The following is an 18,582-nucleotide window of genomic DNA, read 5'->3' as shown; positions in this document are numbered from 1 at the left end:
ACCACCTGCTGAAACTAGGGAGATACCCCTCTTAACGAGCGACATTCCTCATATTCAGAACTCCCCTCAGACCCACAGCAATCAAAGGGCACAGATAGAATTTTTATTTAACTATTAATTTAAGTTTCAGGAAAACAAATACAATGCATGACTGGGACCATCTGAACAAAGGAACAGGTCCAGCACAAAGCACAAATGACTCAAAAACACATTACAAAGTTAGAAACTAATGAAACAAAGTGCTGAAGAGAAGGAAGGGATTTGCACATAACTCCTGGTTGGGTGGGGGGTTTAAAGGGAGAGAAAATAGGAGGCCAAGTAAAGCAGCAAGGTGAGGGCTAGGAACTGCATCATTCTGGTGCGAGAAACCGAGAACCAGTGAAGAGCCAGGGCTCAGGATAGCGCTCACTGTCAAAGGAACGAGGAGAGGGCTCAATCATGGGGTGGATGGAAGGATAACAAACAGATGAAGGGGACTAGATGGGATTGCTAAGGCTTGAGGATGTAGAAGGGGCTGGGATTAAAGAGGGCAGGGAGATCCTGTGGGATGTAGAAAGATCAGCAAACATTCTACCTGCCTTGTAAACTACTCCCAATGTGGGGTGTGATCTGGGCTCACCAAGGGACGGTCATAGATGAGAGCAACCGTTTCATTCCGAGCCAGGTAGTGCGTTAGTCAAGAATACTAGCAGCCAAGGGTCCAATTGCCAAGGCAAGGTAGCAATGGAGTAGTGCACAACCTTGGTGCATGGCCCTGGATCGTCAAGAGAATGGAGACAACATCTTCTGACCATTGAGGTAAGAATGAAGTGGAAGTAACCAACTGTTAGTTGCCTTAAACGCCAGTGCTCAGCACCCACTTTCAGGAAGGGCCATTCGGGGAGTGTGAGCGCGCGCTGGTGTGAGAGTGTCAAACATAGGCCGTGCACTCTGTTAAGAGGTCATCCCGAGATATGCCCCATCTGATGAGGTGGAGATTTAGTAATCAGATAATTCTGATGGATGGCTAGAAACCTGTCAAAGATTTTTTATTCAGAATTTCACAAGAAAGTGTGCAATAATCCATCCAGATATATATGAAAGGCACTGCAGCATTGCCCCAGTACTCATTAACGGAACTAGATGCTGTACATTTGCAGTAAGGAGCTAAAGGCCCTCGCACCTCCACATGCACTCTACTGCTCCAGGTGAGTGGGGATTAATGGAAGCCAAAGAAATAACTGTTGCAGCAGGAACAAGTACTGTGATGCGTGTTATTACAGCTTGTGGAAAAGTAAAGGTTATCAGTACTTGGAGTTTAGCACTGTGATTTACGCAGTTCTAAACGGACGACCTGCATTAAATTGGACAGCAGTCTGTGCTGCTCTGACTCAAGACCAGTAAATATCAGCAACAGAAAATGCTGGAAATACTCAGCAGGCCAGGCAGCATCCGTGGAGAGAGAAACAGAGTTAACGTTTCAGGTCTGGGACCCTTCATCAGAACTGGAAAAAGCTGGAGATGTAAGGGTCCCAGACCTGAAACGTTAACTCTGTTTCTCTCTCCACGGATGCTGCCTGGCCTGCTGAGTATTTCCAGCATTTTCTGTTGTTATTTCAGATTTCCAGCATCCGCAGTATTTTGCAATATCAGCATCAAGTTATTTTCCAGAGACCAGTTAGAACTGGCAGAGACAGAATGTGCGTTAATATTTTATAACCCACCCTCATCCCCACTGAGGACAGTTAAAGTTCCTCCAGCCAGAGTGCCACGCCTGACCTCATTGTGCATTTGAAGGCCACGTGTGGAGAACAATCAGCCCAACTCAATCCCTGGGTGACGTCAGGGAAAATGGGGTGTGTGGGTGGTGAGAGAAAGGAGAACAGATCCAGGAGAGGGTAAACAATTTTTATAAATATTTCATCCCCTTTCCCTTCATTGAAGGTCTCCCTACAACACACAGCCCAACCAAGAGGGCAGCTGGAGAGAGCTGCCTCCCAGGCATGGGCCAATGACAAACTTGTGTTCAGATACTCGGAGACAGGAAGGAGAAGTCCGAGTGAGATTAAAGTTACCGTGCCAATTTTCTCCCCTCTCCGTTGAACCTCTGGTCCACGCCTGCCATTTATTCCCACCCCTCCCCGGTGAGACCATCGTGTGGGGAATATTGAGGGTGCAGAACTTTAGCCTCTTTAGGAAAGTGTAGTTTCTCCCTGCGTTGACAGGGTGGCCATTTGGCAATGTTCGCTGTCACTCACTCAGTGATGGTGGCACTAAGAACTGGTTAGACAGGGATGCTAGCAGCATGGTGCAGTATACAGTGCAGGTGAGCGTGTGACAGTGCTACTGATAAGGTAATGATCTCCCACTGCCCCAAAACACTCCGCTCCGGCCACAATCTTCAAGTAGCAAAGTAAAAAAGTTGGGACAAGCCACCTTGTCATCTCATCGAGCACCGACTCTCAATCAGTAGTATGGTGACTCCTTCCCAGCTTTCTTGCAGTACTCGGGGTAGTTAGCACAAGCTTGCTGCATGGCTTTCAGAAAGGAAGGCACTCCGGTCTGTGGAAAAACACCATCGTGTTAATGACCTGAAACAAGTTTTCACAAGTTTAAATATGCACAACATGATCACAGCTCTGAATAGTGGCCATTTCATGTGAAGGGTGGAGCAGAGTGTGACATCAGCAATAGTGCAGCCCCTCAGTCTAGAGCCACTCCTTACCACTGCTGAATGGGATTAGGCTGTGCATAGCAAAATACTGCGGATGCTGGAAATCCAAAATAACAACAGAAAATGCTGGAAAAACTCAGCAGGCCAGGCAACATCCGTGGAGAGAAAATAGAGTCAACGTTTCAGGTCAAAGACCCTTCGTCCTGACGAAGGGTTTCGACCCGAAACGTTGACTCTATTTCTCTCTCCACAGATGTTGCCTGGCCTGCTGAGTTTTTCCAGCATTTTCTGTTGTTATTTCAGGTTGTGCATAGTCTGACTGAATGGGATCAGGCTGTGCATAGTCTGACTGAATGGGATCAGGCTGTGCATAGTCTGACTGAATGGGATCAGGCTGTGCATAGTCTGACTGAATGGGATCAGGCTGTGCATAGTCTGACTGAATGGGATCAGGCTGTGCATAGTCTGACTGAATGGGATCAGGCTGTGCATAGTCTGACTGAATGGGATCAGGCTGTGCATAGTCTGACTGAATGGGATCAGGCTGTGCATAGTCTGACTGAATGGGATCAGGCTGTGCATAGTCTGACTGAATGGGATCAGGCTGTGCATAGTCTGACTGAATGGGATAGTCTGACTGAATGGGATCAGGCTGTGCATAGTCTGACTGAATGGGATAGTCTGACTGAATGGGATCAGGCTGTGCATAGTCTGACTGAATGGGATCAGGCTGTGCATAGTCTGACTGAATGGGATAGTCTGACTGAATGGGATCAGGCTGTGCATAGTCTGACTGAATGGGATAGTCTGACTGAATGGGATCAGGCTGTGCATAGTCTGACTGAATGGGATAGTCTGACTGAATGGGATCAGGCTGTGCATAATCTGACTGAATGGGATAGTCTGACTGAATGGGATCAGGCTGTGCATAGTCTGACTGAATGGGATAGTCTGACTGAATGGGATCAGGCTGTGCATAGTCTGACTGAATGGGATCAGGCTGTGCATAGTCTGACCACAAGTAGTTTCTCTCCCTCCTCTGCAAGCACATGCTAAACACAGAGAACGGAAAAGTTAGAGAAGTACAAAGATGGCTTGTGTGTGATTTATAAACAGACCCATCTCATTGGCACCTGCCTCAAGGACGAGATGTTGAGGGTCACGCACGGCCAATATCGGAGTGCTTGTTTCAATCCTTGCTGAACAAAACCAACATGGTTCCACAGGAGACCCCCATAAACACAATTTATTATCCCTCCTATTTTTTCTCATGAAGGTATGGATTCCTCCATGGTAATGGCTCAGTCACTCTCCCTTATCTTGTCCAAGTGGCCATCCGTCAGGTCTGAGCCAAGACGATGACTCCTGGCAAGCTATTCCACCATGTAGGGCACCACAGCCAGGTCTGGCCCAGACCAGCAGGTGTCTCAGGATAGCAATAAGGAGGCTGGTTTTCACCCTTCCTGACCCACTGCCACTCTGCTTGAGGTGAGCTATTCAAGGACAGACCTCCATTCTCTCCCACAGTTGCCTGAACCACTGTTCCCCAAACAGGAGGAGCTGGCTGATGATTCCAACACATCCTTAATACTCTGCCACCAAAGCTGCAGATGTTTCAGCTCCCTGTGCTGCTCCTTGTTCACGGACAGGAGCTGGAAACAGTCATTCCTTGCACGGTGACACACTCATTACTTCCTAGACATAAAGCCACATCATCACTGAGAGCCAACACTCACTCACCTTTGCTGCCCAGTTAACGAGGAAGGATGGGATCATACCCCCAGGGTTATCGAAGTAATGCAGAAACACTGAAAAAATAAAACTCCAGATGTAAACAGGGCCGTATACCATCTCTTTCACAAACAATATTGGTCAAGTAATTGAAAACGATAACATTACAGGTCAAATACACAAGGGGCTTAGAGGATTTCACTTGGAACTTTGTAGGGACAAGGCTAAGACGGTTGAAAAATAAAGTGAACGGTCAGTGACTATCACCTCCTCCTCAGCTCCCCCGCCCATCAGACCTCCAAATTTGCCCCCCCAGGAAGGGGCTGACCCTGGCTGAGTTATAGTCCCACAGGTGACAGCTACCCTCCTGTACCTCATCCAAGAGGCCAGAAAGTGATCATTAGCAGAGAGCGAGGGCCCGAGAGAGCGAGAGACAGACCGAGACCAAGAGCAAGAGTGAGAGCCCGAGAGAGAGAGACCCCGAGACCGAGAGAGAGAGAGAGAGAGAGAGAGAGAGAGAGAGAGAGAGAGAGAGAGAGAGAGAGAGAGACCGAGAGAGAGAGAGAGACCGAGAGAGAGAGACCGACTCAATCTCTCTTGGACACCTTTCTGGAAAACACATACACTCACAATAAAGGCGGCGTAAACCGGGCAGTGAATAACCTAAATAATATTTTTGATAATTTGGCATCAATGTCGAACTTGAAATCTCACAAGAATAAACACAAAACACAAAACCACGAAAAATGGTTTGATTCAGACTGTCATAACATGAGGAAAAAACTCAGAAAAATATCAAACCAAAAACACAGACAACCAGAAAACAAGGAATTACGCCTTGCTTATGGTCAGGCACTAACAATAAAAAAACACTCAGAACCAAGAAAGAACAGTATATTAAGAATAAACTCCACTCCATTGAGGAATCTATTGATTCTAATTGTTTCTGGGACAACTGAAATACATTACACAAAAAACAAAACGACAAATTGCCCATTCAAAATGGAGACATATGGGAAAACCATTTTGAAAAATTATACCAGAAAAACACACTAAGCCCAGAGCAAAATCAAATATGTAAAAAATTGGAAAAGCTCGAACTGACCATAAAAGATCACCAAAACCCGTTAGACTCCCCAATAACTGAAAAAGAGCTATTTGAAAAACTCAAGGACCTGCGACCAAGAAAAGCTTGCGGTGCAGATGGCATCCTAAATGAGATGCTTAAACACACTGACGATAAAATGAAATTGGCTATCCTAAAACTCTTCAACTTGGTTCTGAGTGTCGGTTACTTCCCTGATATCTGGAACAAAGGACTCATAACGCCCATATACAAAAGTGGAGACAAAGCTGACCCAAATAACTACCGAGGCATCTGTATGAACAGTAATCTGGGGAAGATATTCTGTAGTATCATAAACCAAAGACTTATAAGCTTCCTTAAGGAGCACAATGTCTTGAGTAAAAGCCAAATTGGATTCTTACCAAATTATAGAACATCGGGTCATATTTTCACCCTACACACCCTAATTGACAAACATGTTCACCAAAACAAGAGCAAAATTTTTGCCTGCTTTATAGATTTCCAGAAGGCTTTCGATTCTATTTGGCACGACGGCCTATTCTTAAAACGTATTGAAAGTGGTGTAGGGGGAAAAACATATGTAATTAAATCAATGTATACAAACAATAAATGTGCAGTTAAAATTGGAGACAAACAAACAAAATATTTCTCACAGGGGCGTGGCGTGGCACAGGGCTCGCCTATCTCACCAACACTCTAATATTTATATAAATGAATTGGCAAAATTACTTGAACAATTTACAGCACCTGGCCTCGCCCTATATGACTCCAAGGTTAAATTCCTCCTCTATGCAGATGACCTGGTTCTGCTCTCACCAACAGAGGAGGGTCTATAGCAGAACCTGGATCTGTTAAGAGTCGTTCTGTCAGACCTGGGCCCTGACAATAAACCTCCAAAAAACCAAAGTTCTTGTGTTCCAGCAAAGATCCAAACATCAGGGACCCAGAATAAACGTCACATTAGGAGCAACTAAAATTGAACAAATTACAAATTACACATACTTAGGCTTAAAAATCAGTTCTACGGGAAATTTTCATTTGGCTGTGAATGAACTGAAAGAGAAAGCAAAAAGGGCTTTCTATGCCATTAAAAAGTCAATCCAAATAGAAATTCCAATTGGCATTTGGCGCAAAATTTTTAAATCAGTAACTGAACCAATTGCACTTTATGGCAGTGAGGTGTGGGGTCCGCTAACACAACAAGAATTTGCAAAATGGGACAAACATCCAATTGAGATCCGACATGCAGAATTCTGTAATAGTATCCTCCGGACTCAGAGGAAAACCGCAAACAATGCATGCAGGGCAGAATTAGGCCAATATCCACTACTAATTAATATCCAAAAAAGAGCCATCAAATTTTGGAAACACCTAAAAATGAGCAACCCCCACTGCTATCATTACAAAGCCTTGAAATGCCAAGAGATGATCATAGAGAAGAGTCCCCTCAGTCAACTGGTCCTGGGACTCAGTGAAGTAACTACTAACACTACTAATAATAATCAGCCCCAGGACAGTGACACCCTAGCACAGAGAATTCGACCCAACACAATCATTAGTAAACAAAAAGAAAAATATTTGACCTACTGGACAGAAATGACAAAAACCCAAAACAAACTCGATTGCTATTTGGCCCTAAACAGACAATACACCATGGCTGAATACCTGACCATGGTAAAAGATAGCAAACTGAGAAAAACCTTGACAATGTACAGACTTAGTGAGCATAGCCTGGCCATCGAAAAAGGTAGACACAGGCAGACCTGGCTGCCAAGAGAGGACAGGATATGCTCTCACTGCAGTCAGGGAGTGGTGGAGACAGAGAGGCACATCCTCACAACTTGTGGAAACTATCAGGACATAAGGGGGAATTTCTACCCAAAATTCATAAAAATATGCCCTGAATTCAAAAATTTGAATGACCACCAAAAACTCCCATATCTATTAGGGGAACAGAGAAAATGCGTAACTTTAGCGGCAAACTATGTTACAGCTTGCCATAAGCAGAGGGACAACCAGTGACCATTAAATCTAAGAAAAGATTATATGCATATTATATGTGTGTATATTTATGTATACATGGGTATATTTGTCTATACACTGTATGTCTAGATCTGCGTTTACGTGTTCAATCATACATGTTTTTCTGTGCTTTGGCAACATAAGATGTATCTTGTCATGCCAATAAAGCAATTTGAATTGAGAGAGAGAGAAAGACCGAGAGAGAGACCATCCAGGACAAAGCAGCCCGCTTGATTGGGACCCCATCCACCACCTTAAACATTCACTCCCTCCACCACCGGCACACCATGGCTGCAGTGTGTACCATCTACAAGATGCACTGCAGCAACTCGCCAAGGCTTCTTCGGCAGCACCTCCCAAACCCACGACCTCTTCCACCTAGAAGAACAAGGGCAGCAGGTGCATGGGAACACCACCACCTCCAAATTCCTCTCCAAGTCACACACCATCCTGACTTGGAAGTTTATCGCCGATCCTTAAGCGTCGCTGGGTCAAAATCCTGGAACTCCCTTACCCAACAGTACTGTGGGGAGCACCTTCACCACACGGACTGCAGCGGTTCAGGTAGGCAGCTCACCACCACCTTCTCAAGGGCAATTAGGGATGAGCAATAAATGCTGGCTTTGCCAGTGACGCCCACATCCCATAAACACATTAAAAAAAAAAAATTTTTATAAAGTACAGTACCGCAGTTAGTGAGACCTGCACCCACCAGTACTGTACCCGTGTTATACAGTGACAGACCTGTACCCACTTTTACTGTACCCCAATGTTAGTGACAGATTTGTACCCACCAGTGTGACAGACCTGTACCCACCAGTACTGTACCCGTGTTATACAGTGACAAACCTGTACCCACCAGTACTGTACCCGTTAGTGACAAACCTGTACCCACCAGTACTGTACCCGTGTTATACAGTGACAGACCTGTACCCACCAGTACTGTACCTGTGTTATAGTGACAGACCTGTACCCACCAGTACTGTACCCGTTAGTGACAGACTGTACCCACCAGTACTGTACCCCAGTGTTATACAGTGACAGACCTGTACCCACCAGTACTGTACCCGTGTTATACAGACCTGTACCCACCAGTACTGTACCCCAGTGTTACACAGCGACAGGCCAGTACCCACCAGTACTGTACCCGTGTTATACAGACCTGTACCCACCAGTACTGTACCCATTATACAGACCTGTACCCACCAGTACTGTACCCTAGTGTTATACAGTGACAGATCTGTACCCACCAGTACTATACCCGTTATACAGTGACAGACCTGTACCCACCAGTACTGTACCCGTTATAGTGACAGACTGTACCCACCAGTACTGTACCCGTGTTATACAGACCTGTACCCACCAGTACTGTACCAGTGTTATACAGACCTGTACCCACCAGTACTCAGAGTCATAGAGTTATACAGCGCAGAAAGAGGCCCTTCGGCCCATCGCGTCTGCGCCGTCCATCAATCCCTGTCCAGTCTAATCCCATTTTCCAGCATTTGGTCCATAGCCTTGTATGCAATGGCATTTCAAGTGCTCATCCAAATGCTTCTTGAATGTGGTGAGGGTTCCTGCCTCTACCACCCTTTCAGGCAGTGAGTTCCAGATTCCAACCACCCTCTGGGTGAAAAAGTTCCTCCTCAAATCCCCTCTAAATCTCCTGCCCCTTACCCTGAATCTATGCCCCCTTGTTATTGACCCCCCTACTAATGGGAAAAGTTCCTCTTTATCTACCCTATCTATGCCCCTCATCATTTTGTACACCTCAATCAGGTCCCCCCAGTCTTCTTTGCTCCAAGGAAAACAACCCCAGCCTGTTTAGTCTTTCTTCATAGCTGAGGCGCTCCATCCCAGGTAACATCCTGGTGAATCTTCTCTGCACCCTCTCCAAAGCAATCACATCCTTCCTATAGTGAGGCGACCAGAACTGCACACAGTACTCCAGCTGTGGCCTCACCAGCATTTTGTACAGCTCCATCATAACCTCCCTGCTCTTATATTCTATGCCTCGGCTAATGAAGGCAAGTATCCCATATGCCTTTTTAACCACCTTATCTACCTGTTCCGCTGCCTTCAGGGATCTATGTATATGTACACCAAGGTCCCTCTGACCCTCTGTACTTCCTAGGGTCCTACCACTCATTGTGTATTCCCTTGCCTTATTTGTCCGTCCAAAATGCATCACCTCGCACTTTTCAGGGTTAAATTCCATTTGCCACTTTTCCGCCCATCTGACCAACCCGTTTATATCGTCCTGTAGCCTGAGGCTTTCCTCCTCGCAATTTACCACCCCACCAATTTTCGTGTCATCTGCGAACTTACTGATCATACCTTTTACATTCTCATCCAAATCATTTATGTAGATCACAAACAACAAGGGACCCAGCACCGATCCCTGAGGTACCCCACTGGACACAGGCTTCCAGTCACAAAAACAACCTTCGACCATCACCCTCTGCCTCCTGCCACTCAGCCAGTTTAGGATCCAACGCGCCAAGGCACCCTGGATCCCATGGGCTCTTACCTTCTTGACCAGTCTCCTATGCGGGACTTTGTCAAAAGCTTTACTGAAGTCCATGTAAACCACATCCACAGCATTTCCCTCATCCACCCCACTAGTCACCCCCTCGAAAAATTCAATCAGATTTGTCAGACATGATTTACCCTTGACAAAGCCATGCTGACTATCCCCGATTAATCCTTGCCTCTCCAAGTGGAGACTAATTTTGTCCCTCAGAATTTTTTCCAATAATTTCCCTACCACAGATGTTAGGCTCACTGGCCTGTAATTCCCTGGTTTATCCCTGCTACCCTTCTTGTATAATGGTACTACGTTAGCTGTTCTCCAGTCCTCTGGTACAACCCCTGTGGCCAGAGAGGTTCTGAAAATTTGTGTCAGAGCCCCTGCAATCTCCTCCTTTGCCTCCCACAGCAGCCTGGGATACATCTCGTCCGGGCCTGGGGATTTATCCACTTTTTGGCCTGCTAAAACCGCCAGCACCTCCTCCCACTCGATGCTAATATGTTCAAGTATGTCACAGTCCCCTTGCCCGATTTCTATGTCTACATCGTCTTTCTCCATAGTGAACACAGATGCAAAAAATTCATTTAAAACCCCGCCTACATCATCTGGCTCCACACAGATTGCCACTTTGGTCCCGAATGGGCCCTACCCTTTCCCTGGTTATCCTCTTGCCCTTAATATACTTATAAAACATCTTAGGATTTTTCTTTATTTTGCTCGCCAGTGTTATTTCATGGCCCCTCCTCGCCCTCCTAATTTCTTTTTTAAGTACGCCCCTGCACTTTTTATACTCCTCTAGGGCTTCTTCCGTCTTTAGTCTTTTGTAACTGCCAAAAGCCCCCCTTTTTTTCCTAATGCATTTTTGCATATCCCTTGTCATCCAAGGTTCCCTTTGCTTGTTGGTCCCACCCTTGACCTTTACAGGAACATGTTGGCATTGTACTCTCTCTATTTCCCTTCCGAAAGTCTCCCACTGTTTTGATGTGGATTTTCCTATAAGTAGCTGCTCCCAGTCCACTTTGGCCAGATCCTGCCTTATCGTATTAAAATCGGCCTTCCCCCAATTTAGAACCCTTATTTCCGGGCCGTCTTTGTCTTTTTCCATGACCACCTTAAATCTCACCGAATTATGGTCACTGTCGCCAAAATGCTCTCCTACTGACACTTCCACCACTTGCCCGGCTACATTCCCCAGAATTAGGTCCAGTACCGCCCCCTCTCTTGTAGGCTTGTAGGACTTTCTACATGTTGGCTCAAAAAGCTCTCCTGGATGCACTTTAAGAATTCTGCACCCTCTAAGCCTTTCACACTCTGACTATCCCAATTTATATTGGGGAAGTTGAAATCCCCCACTATTATTACCCTATTATTTTCGCACTTCTCTGAGATTTGCCTACATATCTGTTCCTCTATCTCCCCCTGACTGTTTGGGGGCCTATAGTACACTCCCAACAACGTGCTTGCCCCCTTTTTGTTTTTAAGTTCTACCCATATGGCCTCATTAGAGGAACCCGCTAATATATCATCCCTCCTTACAGCAGTAATTGACTCCTTAATTAATATTGCAACACCCCCTCCCCTTTTACACCCCCCTCTGTCTCGCCTGAAGATTCTATACCCCGGAATATTGAGCTGCCAGTCCTGACCCTCCCTCAACCATGTCTCCGTGATAGCAACGCTATCGTACTCCCATGTGTTCAACAACAACTTCAGTTCATCCACCTTATTTGCAAGACTCCTTGCATTAAAATAAATGCCTTCCAGCCCTGCCATATTCCCTTTTGCCTTCACATATTTGCTCTGCCTTCCCAGCTGACTTGTTTTTTCCTCCGTATTTGGCTGTAAATCACCCCCTACTATAGCTCCACTCTGTACCCCATCCCCCTGCCAAGTTAGTTTAAACCCCCCCCAGCAGTGCTAGCAAACCTCCCCGCAAGGATATTGGTTCCCCTCTGGTTCAGGTGTAAACCGTCCGACTTGTACAAGTCCCACCTTTCCCAGAAGCAGACCCAGTGATCCAGGAAACTAAAGCCCTCCCTCCTGCACCATCCCTTTAGCCACGCATTCATCTGTTCTATCTTCCTATTCCTATACTCACTAGTACTGTACCCGTGTTATACAGACCTGTACCCACCAGTACTGTACCCCAGTGTTATACAGCGACAGGCCAGTACCCACCAGTACTGTACCCGTGTTATACAGACCTGTACCCACCAGTACTGTACCCGTGTTATACAGCGACAGGCCAGTACCCACCAGTACTGTACCCGTGTTATACAGTGACAGACCTGTACCCACCAGTATTTCACAGCTCCGATGGACACACTATGAAAAATGGCGATGTCCCCATTACGCGTCTGAGAGATCTGAGAGTAGACAATACTGAGATGAAGATCTCGGAGATGTACCTTTGGTGCCTCGTTCACCATCACCCTCCAGCGCCACTGTTTGATGATAATCCTCCACTCTGATGATGCCAGATTTCGCTGGTAAACCCGGCACACATTTTGCCACAATCACCCAAATTTTTCGTCCATCGACATCCAAGTCATGACGCTCACGAGCGTAAACGTACTGAGGGTGAAGTTAGGGAAAAAACCACTCAGTCTCAAAATGACGACATGTTTTGTTCATTGGCGGGATGTGGGCGTCACTGGCAAGGCTGCATTTATTGGTCAACAACTCAATTATCATTGTATCCTGCGACTACCAGGATGGTACAAGACAAAATAGATGGACTTTGGTCTTTTTTCACCTAGCATTTCCAATATTATTGCCCATTCCTAGCAGCTTGATACAGCGGAGTGGCTCGCTCGGCCTCTTCAGAGGGCAGTTCAGAGTCAACCACATTGCTGTGGGTCTGGAGTCACATATCGGCCAGACCGGGTAAGGACGGCAGATTCCCTTCCCCAAAGGACATCAGTGAACCAGCTGGGATTTTACGACAATCCGACAGTTTCATGATCACTTCTATTTCCAGATTTTAAATGATTTTTATTCTCAAACTGCCATGGTAGGATTTGAACTCACATTCTAGAAAAAAATAGGAGCAGGCGGCCATTCGGCCCTTTGAGCCTGCTCCACCCACCTTCTCTAGATTACAAGCCCAGTAACAGAATCACTACACTATCGCACCCTCTGCAATACTGCTACAATAATCACTACACTACCACACCCTCTGCAATACTGCTACAATAATCACACTACCACACCCTCTGCAATACTGCTACAATAATCACACTACCGCACCCTCTGCAATACTGCTACAATAATCACGACACTACCACACCCTCTGCAATACTGCTACAATAATCACTACACCACCGCACTCTCTGCAATACTGCTACAATAATCACTGCACTACCGCACTCTCTGCAATACTGCTACAATAATCACTACACTACCGCACCCTCTGCAATACTGCTACAATAATCACTACCGCACCCTCTGCAATACTGCTACAATAATCACTACACTACCGCACCCTCTGCAATACTGCTACAATAATCACTACACTACCGCACCCTCTGCAATACTGCTACAATAATCACTACACCACCGCACTCTCTGCAATACTGCTACAATAATCACTGCACTACCACACCCTCTGCAATACTGCTACAATAATCACGACACCACCGCACTCTCTGCAATACTGCGACAATAATCACTACACTACCGCACCCTCTGCAATACTGCTACAATAATCACTACACTACCGCACCCTCTGCAATACTGCTACAATAATCACACTACCGCACCCTCTGCAATACTGCTACAATAATCACGACACTACCACACCCTCTGCAATACTGCTACAATAATCACTACACCACCGCACTCTCTGCAATACTGCTACAATAATCACTGCACTACCGCACTCTCTGCAATACTGCTACAATAATCACTACACTACCGCACCCTCTGCAATACTGCTACAATAATCACTACCGCACCCTCTGCAATACTGCTACAATAATCACTACACTACCGCACCCTCTGCAATACTGCTACAATAATCACTACACTACCGCACCCTCTGCAATACTGCTACAATAATCACTACACCACCGCACTCTCTGCAATACTGCTACAATAATCACTGCACTACCACACCCTCTGCAATACTGCTACAATAATCACGACACCACCGCACTCTCTGCAATACTGCGACAATAATCACTACACTACCGCACCCTCTGCAATACTGCTACAATAATCACTACACTACCGCACCCTCTGCAATACTGCTACAATAATCACTACACCACCGCACCCTCTGCAATACTGCTACAATAATCACTACACTACCACACCCTCTGCAATACTGCTACAATAATCACTACACCACCGCACCCTCTGCAATACTGCTACAATAATCACTGCACTACCGCACCCTCTGCAATACTGCTACAATAATCACTGCACTACCGCACCCTCTGCAATACTGCTACAATAATCACTACACTACCGCACCCTCTGCAATACTGCTACAATAATCACTACACTACCGCACCCTCTGCAATACTGCTACAATAATCTCTACACTACCGCACTCTCTGCAATACTGCTACAATAATCACTACACGACCGCACCCTCTGCAATACTGCTACAATAATCACACCACCGCACACTCTGCAATACTGCTACAATAATCACTACACTACCGCACCCTCTGCAATACTGCTACAATAATCACACTACCGCACCCTCTGCAATACTGCTACAATAATCACTACACTACCGCACCCTCTGCAATACTGCTACAATAATCACTACACTACCGCACCCTCTGCAATACTGCTACAATAATCACTACACCACCGCACCCTCTGCAATACTGCTACAATAATCACACTACCGCACCCTCTGCAATACTGCTACAATAATCACTACACCACCGCACCCTCTGCAATACTGCTACAATAATCACTACACTACCGCACCCTCTGCAATACTGCTACAATAATCACTGCACTACCGCACCCTCTGCAATACTGCTACAATAATCACTACACCACCGCACTCTCTGCAATACTGCTACAATAATCACTGCACTACCGCACTCTCTGCAATACTGCTACAATAATCACTACACTACCGCACCCTCTGCAATACTGCTACAATAATCACTACACTACCGCACCCTCTGCAATACTGCTACAATAATCACTACCGCACCCTCTGCAATACTGCTACAATAATCACTACACCACCGCACCCTCTGCAATACTGCTACAATAATCACTACACTACCGCACCCTCTGCAATACTGCTACAATAATCACTACACTACCGCACCCTCTGCAATACTGCTACAATAATCACTACCGCACCCTCTGCAATACTGCTACAATAATCACTACACTACCGCACCCTCTGCAATACTGCTACAATAATCACTACACTACCGCACCCTCTGCAATACTGCTACAATAATCACTACACCACCGCACTCTCTGCAATACTGCTACAATAATCACTGCACTACCACACCCTCTGCAATACTGCTACAATAATCACGACACCGCCGCACTCTCTGCAATACTGCGACAATAATCACTACACTACCGCACCCTCTGCAATACTGCTACAATAATCACTACACTACCGCACCCTCTGCAATACTGCTACAATAATCACTACACCACCGCACCCTCTGCAATACTGCTACAATAATCACTACACTACCACACCCTCTGCAATACTGCTACAATAATCACTACACCACCGCACCCTCTGCAATACTGCTACAATAATCACTGCACTACCGCACCCTCTGCAATTACTGCTACAATAATCACTGCACTACCGCACCCTCTGCAATACTGCTACAATAATCACTACACTACCGCACCCTCTGCAATACTGCTACAATAATCACTACACTACCGCACCCTCTGCAATACTGCTACAATAATCTCTACACTACCGCACTCTCTGCAATACTGCTACAATAATCACTACACGACCGCACCCTCTGCAATACTGCTACAATAATCACACCACCGCACCCTCTGCAATACTGCTACAATAATCACTACACTACCGCACCCTCTGCAATACTGCTACAATAATCACACTACCGCACCCTCTGCAAATACTGCTACAATAATCACTACACTACCGCACCCTCTGCAATACTGCTACAATAAACACTACACTACCGCACCCTCTGCAATACTGCTACAATAATCACTACACCACCGCACCTCTGCAATACTGCTACAATAATCACACTACCGCACCCTCTGCAATACTGCTACAATAATCACTACACCACCGCACCCTCTGCAATACTGCTACAATAATCACTACACTACCGCACCCTCTGCAATACTGCTACAATAATCACTGCACTACCGCACCCTCTGCAATACTGCTACAATAATCACTGCACTACCGCACCCTCTGCAATACTGCTACAATAATCACTACACCACCGCACCCTCTGCAATACTGCTACAATAATCACTGCACTACCGCACCCTCTGCAATACTGCTACAATAATCACTGCACTACCGCACCCTCTGCAATACTGCTACAATAATCACTACACTACCGCACCCTCTGCAATACTGCTACAATAATCACTACACTACCGCACCTCTGCAATACTGCTACAATAATCACTGCACTACCGCACCCTCTGCAATACTGCTACAATAATCACTACACTACCGCACCCTCTGCAATACTGCTACAATAATCACTACACTACCGCACTCTCTGCAATACTGCTACAATAATCACTACACTACCGCACCCTCTGCAATACTGCTACAATAATCACACTACCGCACCCTTCTGCAATACTGCTACAATAATCACTACACCACCGCACCCTCTGCAATACTGCTACAATAATCACTACACCACCGCACCCTCTGCAATACTGCTACAATAATCACTGCACTACCGCACCCTCTGCAATACTGCTACAATAATCACTGCACTACCGCACCCTCTGCAATACTGCTAACAATAATCACTACACTACCGCACCCTCTGCAATACTGCTACAATAATCACTACACTACCGCACCCTCTGCAATACTGCTACAATAATCACTACACCACTCACCCTCTGCAATACTGCTACAATAATCACTGCACTACCGCACCCTCTGCAATACTGCTACAATAATCACTACACTACCGCACCCTCTGCAATACTGCTACAATAATCACTAGACTACCGCACCCTCTGCAATACTGATACAATAATCACAACACCACCGCACCCTCTGCAATACTGCTACAATAATCACACTACCGCACCCTCTGCAATACTGCTACAATAATCACTACACTACCGCACCCTCTGCAATACTGCTACAATAATCACTACACTACCGCACCCTCTGCAATACTGCTACAATAATCACTACACTACCACACCCTCTGCAATACTGCTACAATAATCACTACACTACCACACCCTCTGCAATACTGCGACAATAATCACTACACTACCGCACCCTCTGCAATACTGCTACAATAATCACTACACTACCGCACCCTCTGCAATACTGCTACAATAATCACTGCACTACCGCACCCTCTGCAATACTGCTACAATAATCACTACACTACCGCACCCTCTGCAATACTGCTACAATAATCACTACACCACCGCACCCTCTGCAATACTGCTACAATAATCACTACACTACCGCACCCTCTGCAATACTGCTACAATAATCACTGCACTACCGCACCCTCTGCAATACTGCTACAATAATCACTACACTACGGCACCCTCTGCAATACTGCTACAATAATCACTACACTACCGCACCCTCTGCAATAATCACTACACCACCGCACCCTCTGCAATACTGCTACAATAATCACTACACTACCGCACCCTCTGCAATACTGCTACAATAATCACTGCACTACCGCACCCTCTGCAATACTGCTACAATAAGCACACTACCGCACCCTCTGCAATACTGCTACAATAATCTCACTACACTACCGCACCCTCTGCAATACTGCTACAATAATCACTGCACTACCGCACCCTCTGCAATACTGCTACAATAATCACTACACTACCGCACCCTCTGCAATACTGCTACAATAATCACTACACTACCGCACCCTCTGCAATACTGCTACAATAATCACTACACTACCGCACCCTCTGCAATACTGCTACAATAATCACTACACTACCGCACCCTCTGCAATACTGCTACAATAATCACTACACCACCGCACCCTCTGCAATACTGCTACAATAATCACACTACCGCACCCTCTGCAATACTGCTCCAATAATCACTACACTACCGCACCCTCTGCAATACTGCTACAATAATCACTGCACTACCGCACCCTCTGCAATACTGCTACAATAATCACTACACTACCGCACCCTCTGCAACACTGCTACAATAATCACTGCACTACCGCACCCTCTGCAATACTGCTACAATAATCACTGCACCACCGCACCCTCTGCAATACTGCTACAATAATCACTACACTACCGCACCCTCTGCAATACTGCTACAATAATCACTACACTACCGCACCCTCTGCAATA

At 46.0% G+C, this 18,582-nt stretch overlaps 1 protein-coding gene across 1 annotated transcript in view; it reads right to left on the bottom strand.

The window, feature by feature from the left end:
- Positions 1 to 1,540: 1,540 nt before the first annotated feature.
- Positions 1,541 to 18,582, bottom strand: part of pctp (phosphatidylcholine transfer protein) — a 56,408-nt gene continuing 39,366 nt past the window's right edge. The window contains exons 4-6 of the mRNA XM_085964025.1: positions 12,432 to 12,597; positions 4,394 to 4,461; positions 1,541 to 2,541 (exon numbers count right to left, since the gene is read on the bottom strand). Of these exons, the coding sequence (XP_085820151.1) occupies positions 2,446 to 2,541; positions 4,394 to 4,461; positions 12,432 to 12,597 (330 nt within the window). The 3' untranslated portion in view covers positions 1,541 to 2,445. The remainder of the gene's footprint in view (positions 2,542 to 4,393; positions 4,462 to 12,431; positions 12,598 to 18,582) is intronic.

Source organism: Somniosus microcephalus, chromosome 21 (genome assembly GCF_052327205.1).
Source record: "Somniosus microcephalus isolate GS21.2 chromosome 21, FLI_Smic_1.0, whole genome shotgun sequence".
Classification (NCBI taxonomy): Eukaryota; Metazoa; Chordata; class Chondrichthyes; order Squaliformes; family Somniosidae; genus Somniosus; species Somniosus microcephalus.
This window is presented reverse-complemented; position numbering and strand designations above follow the sequence as displayed.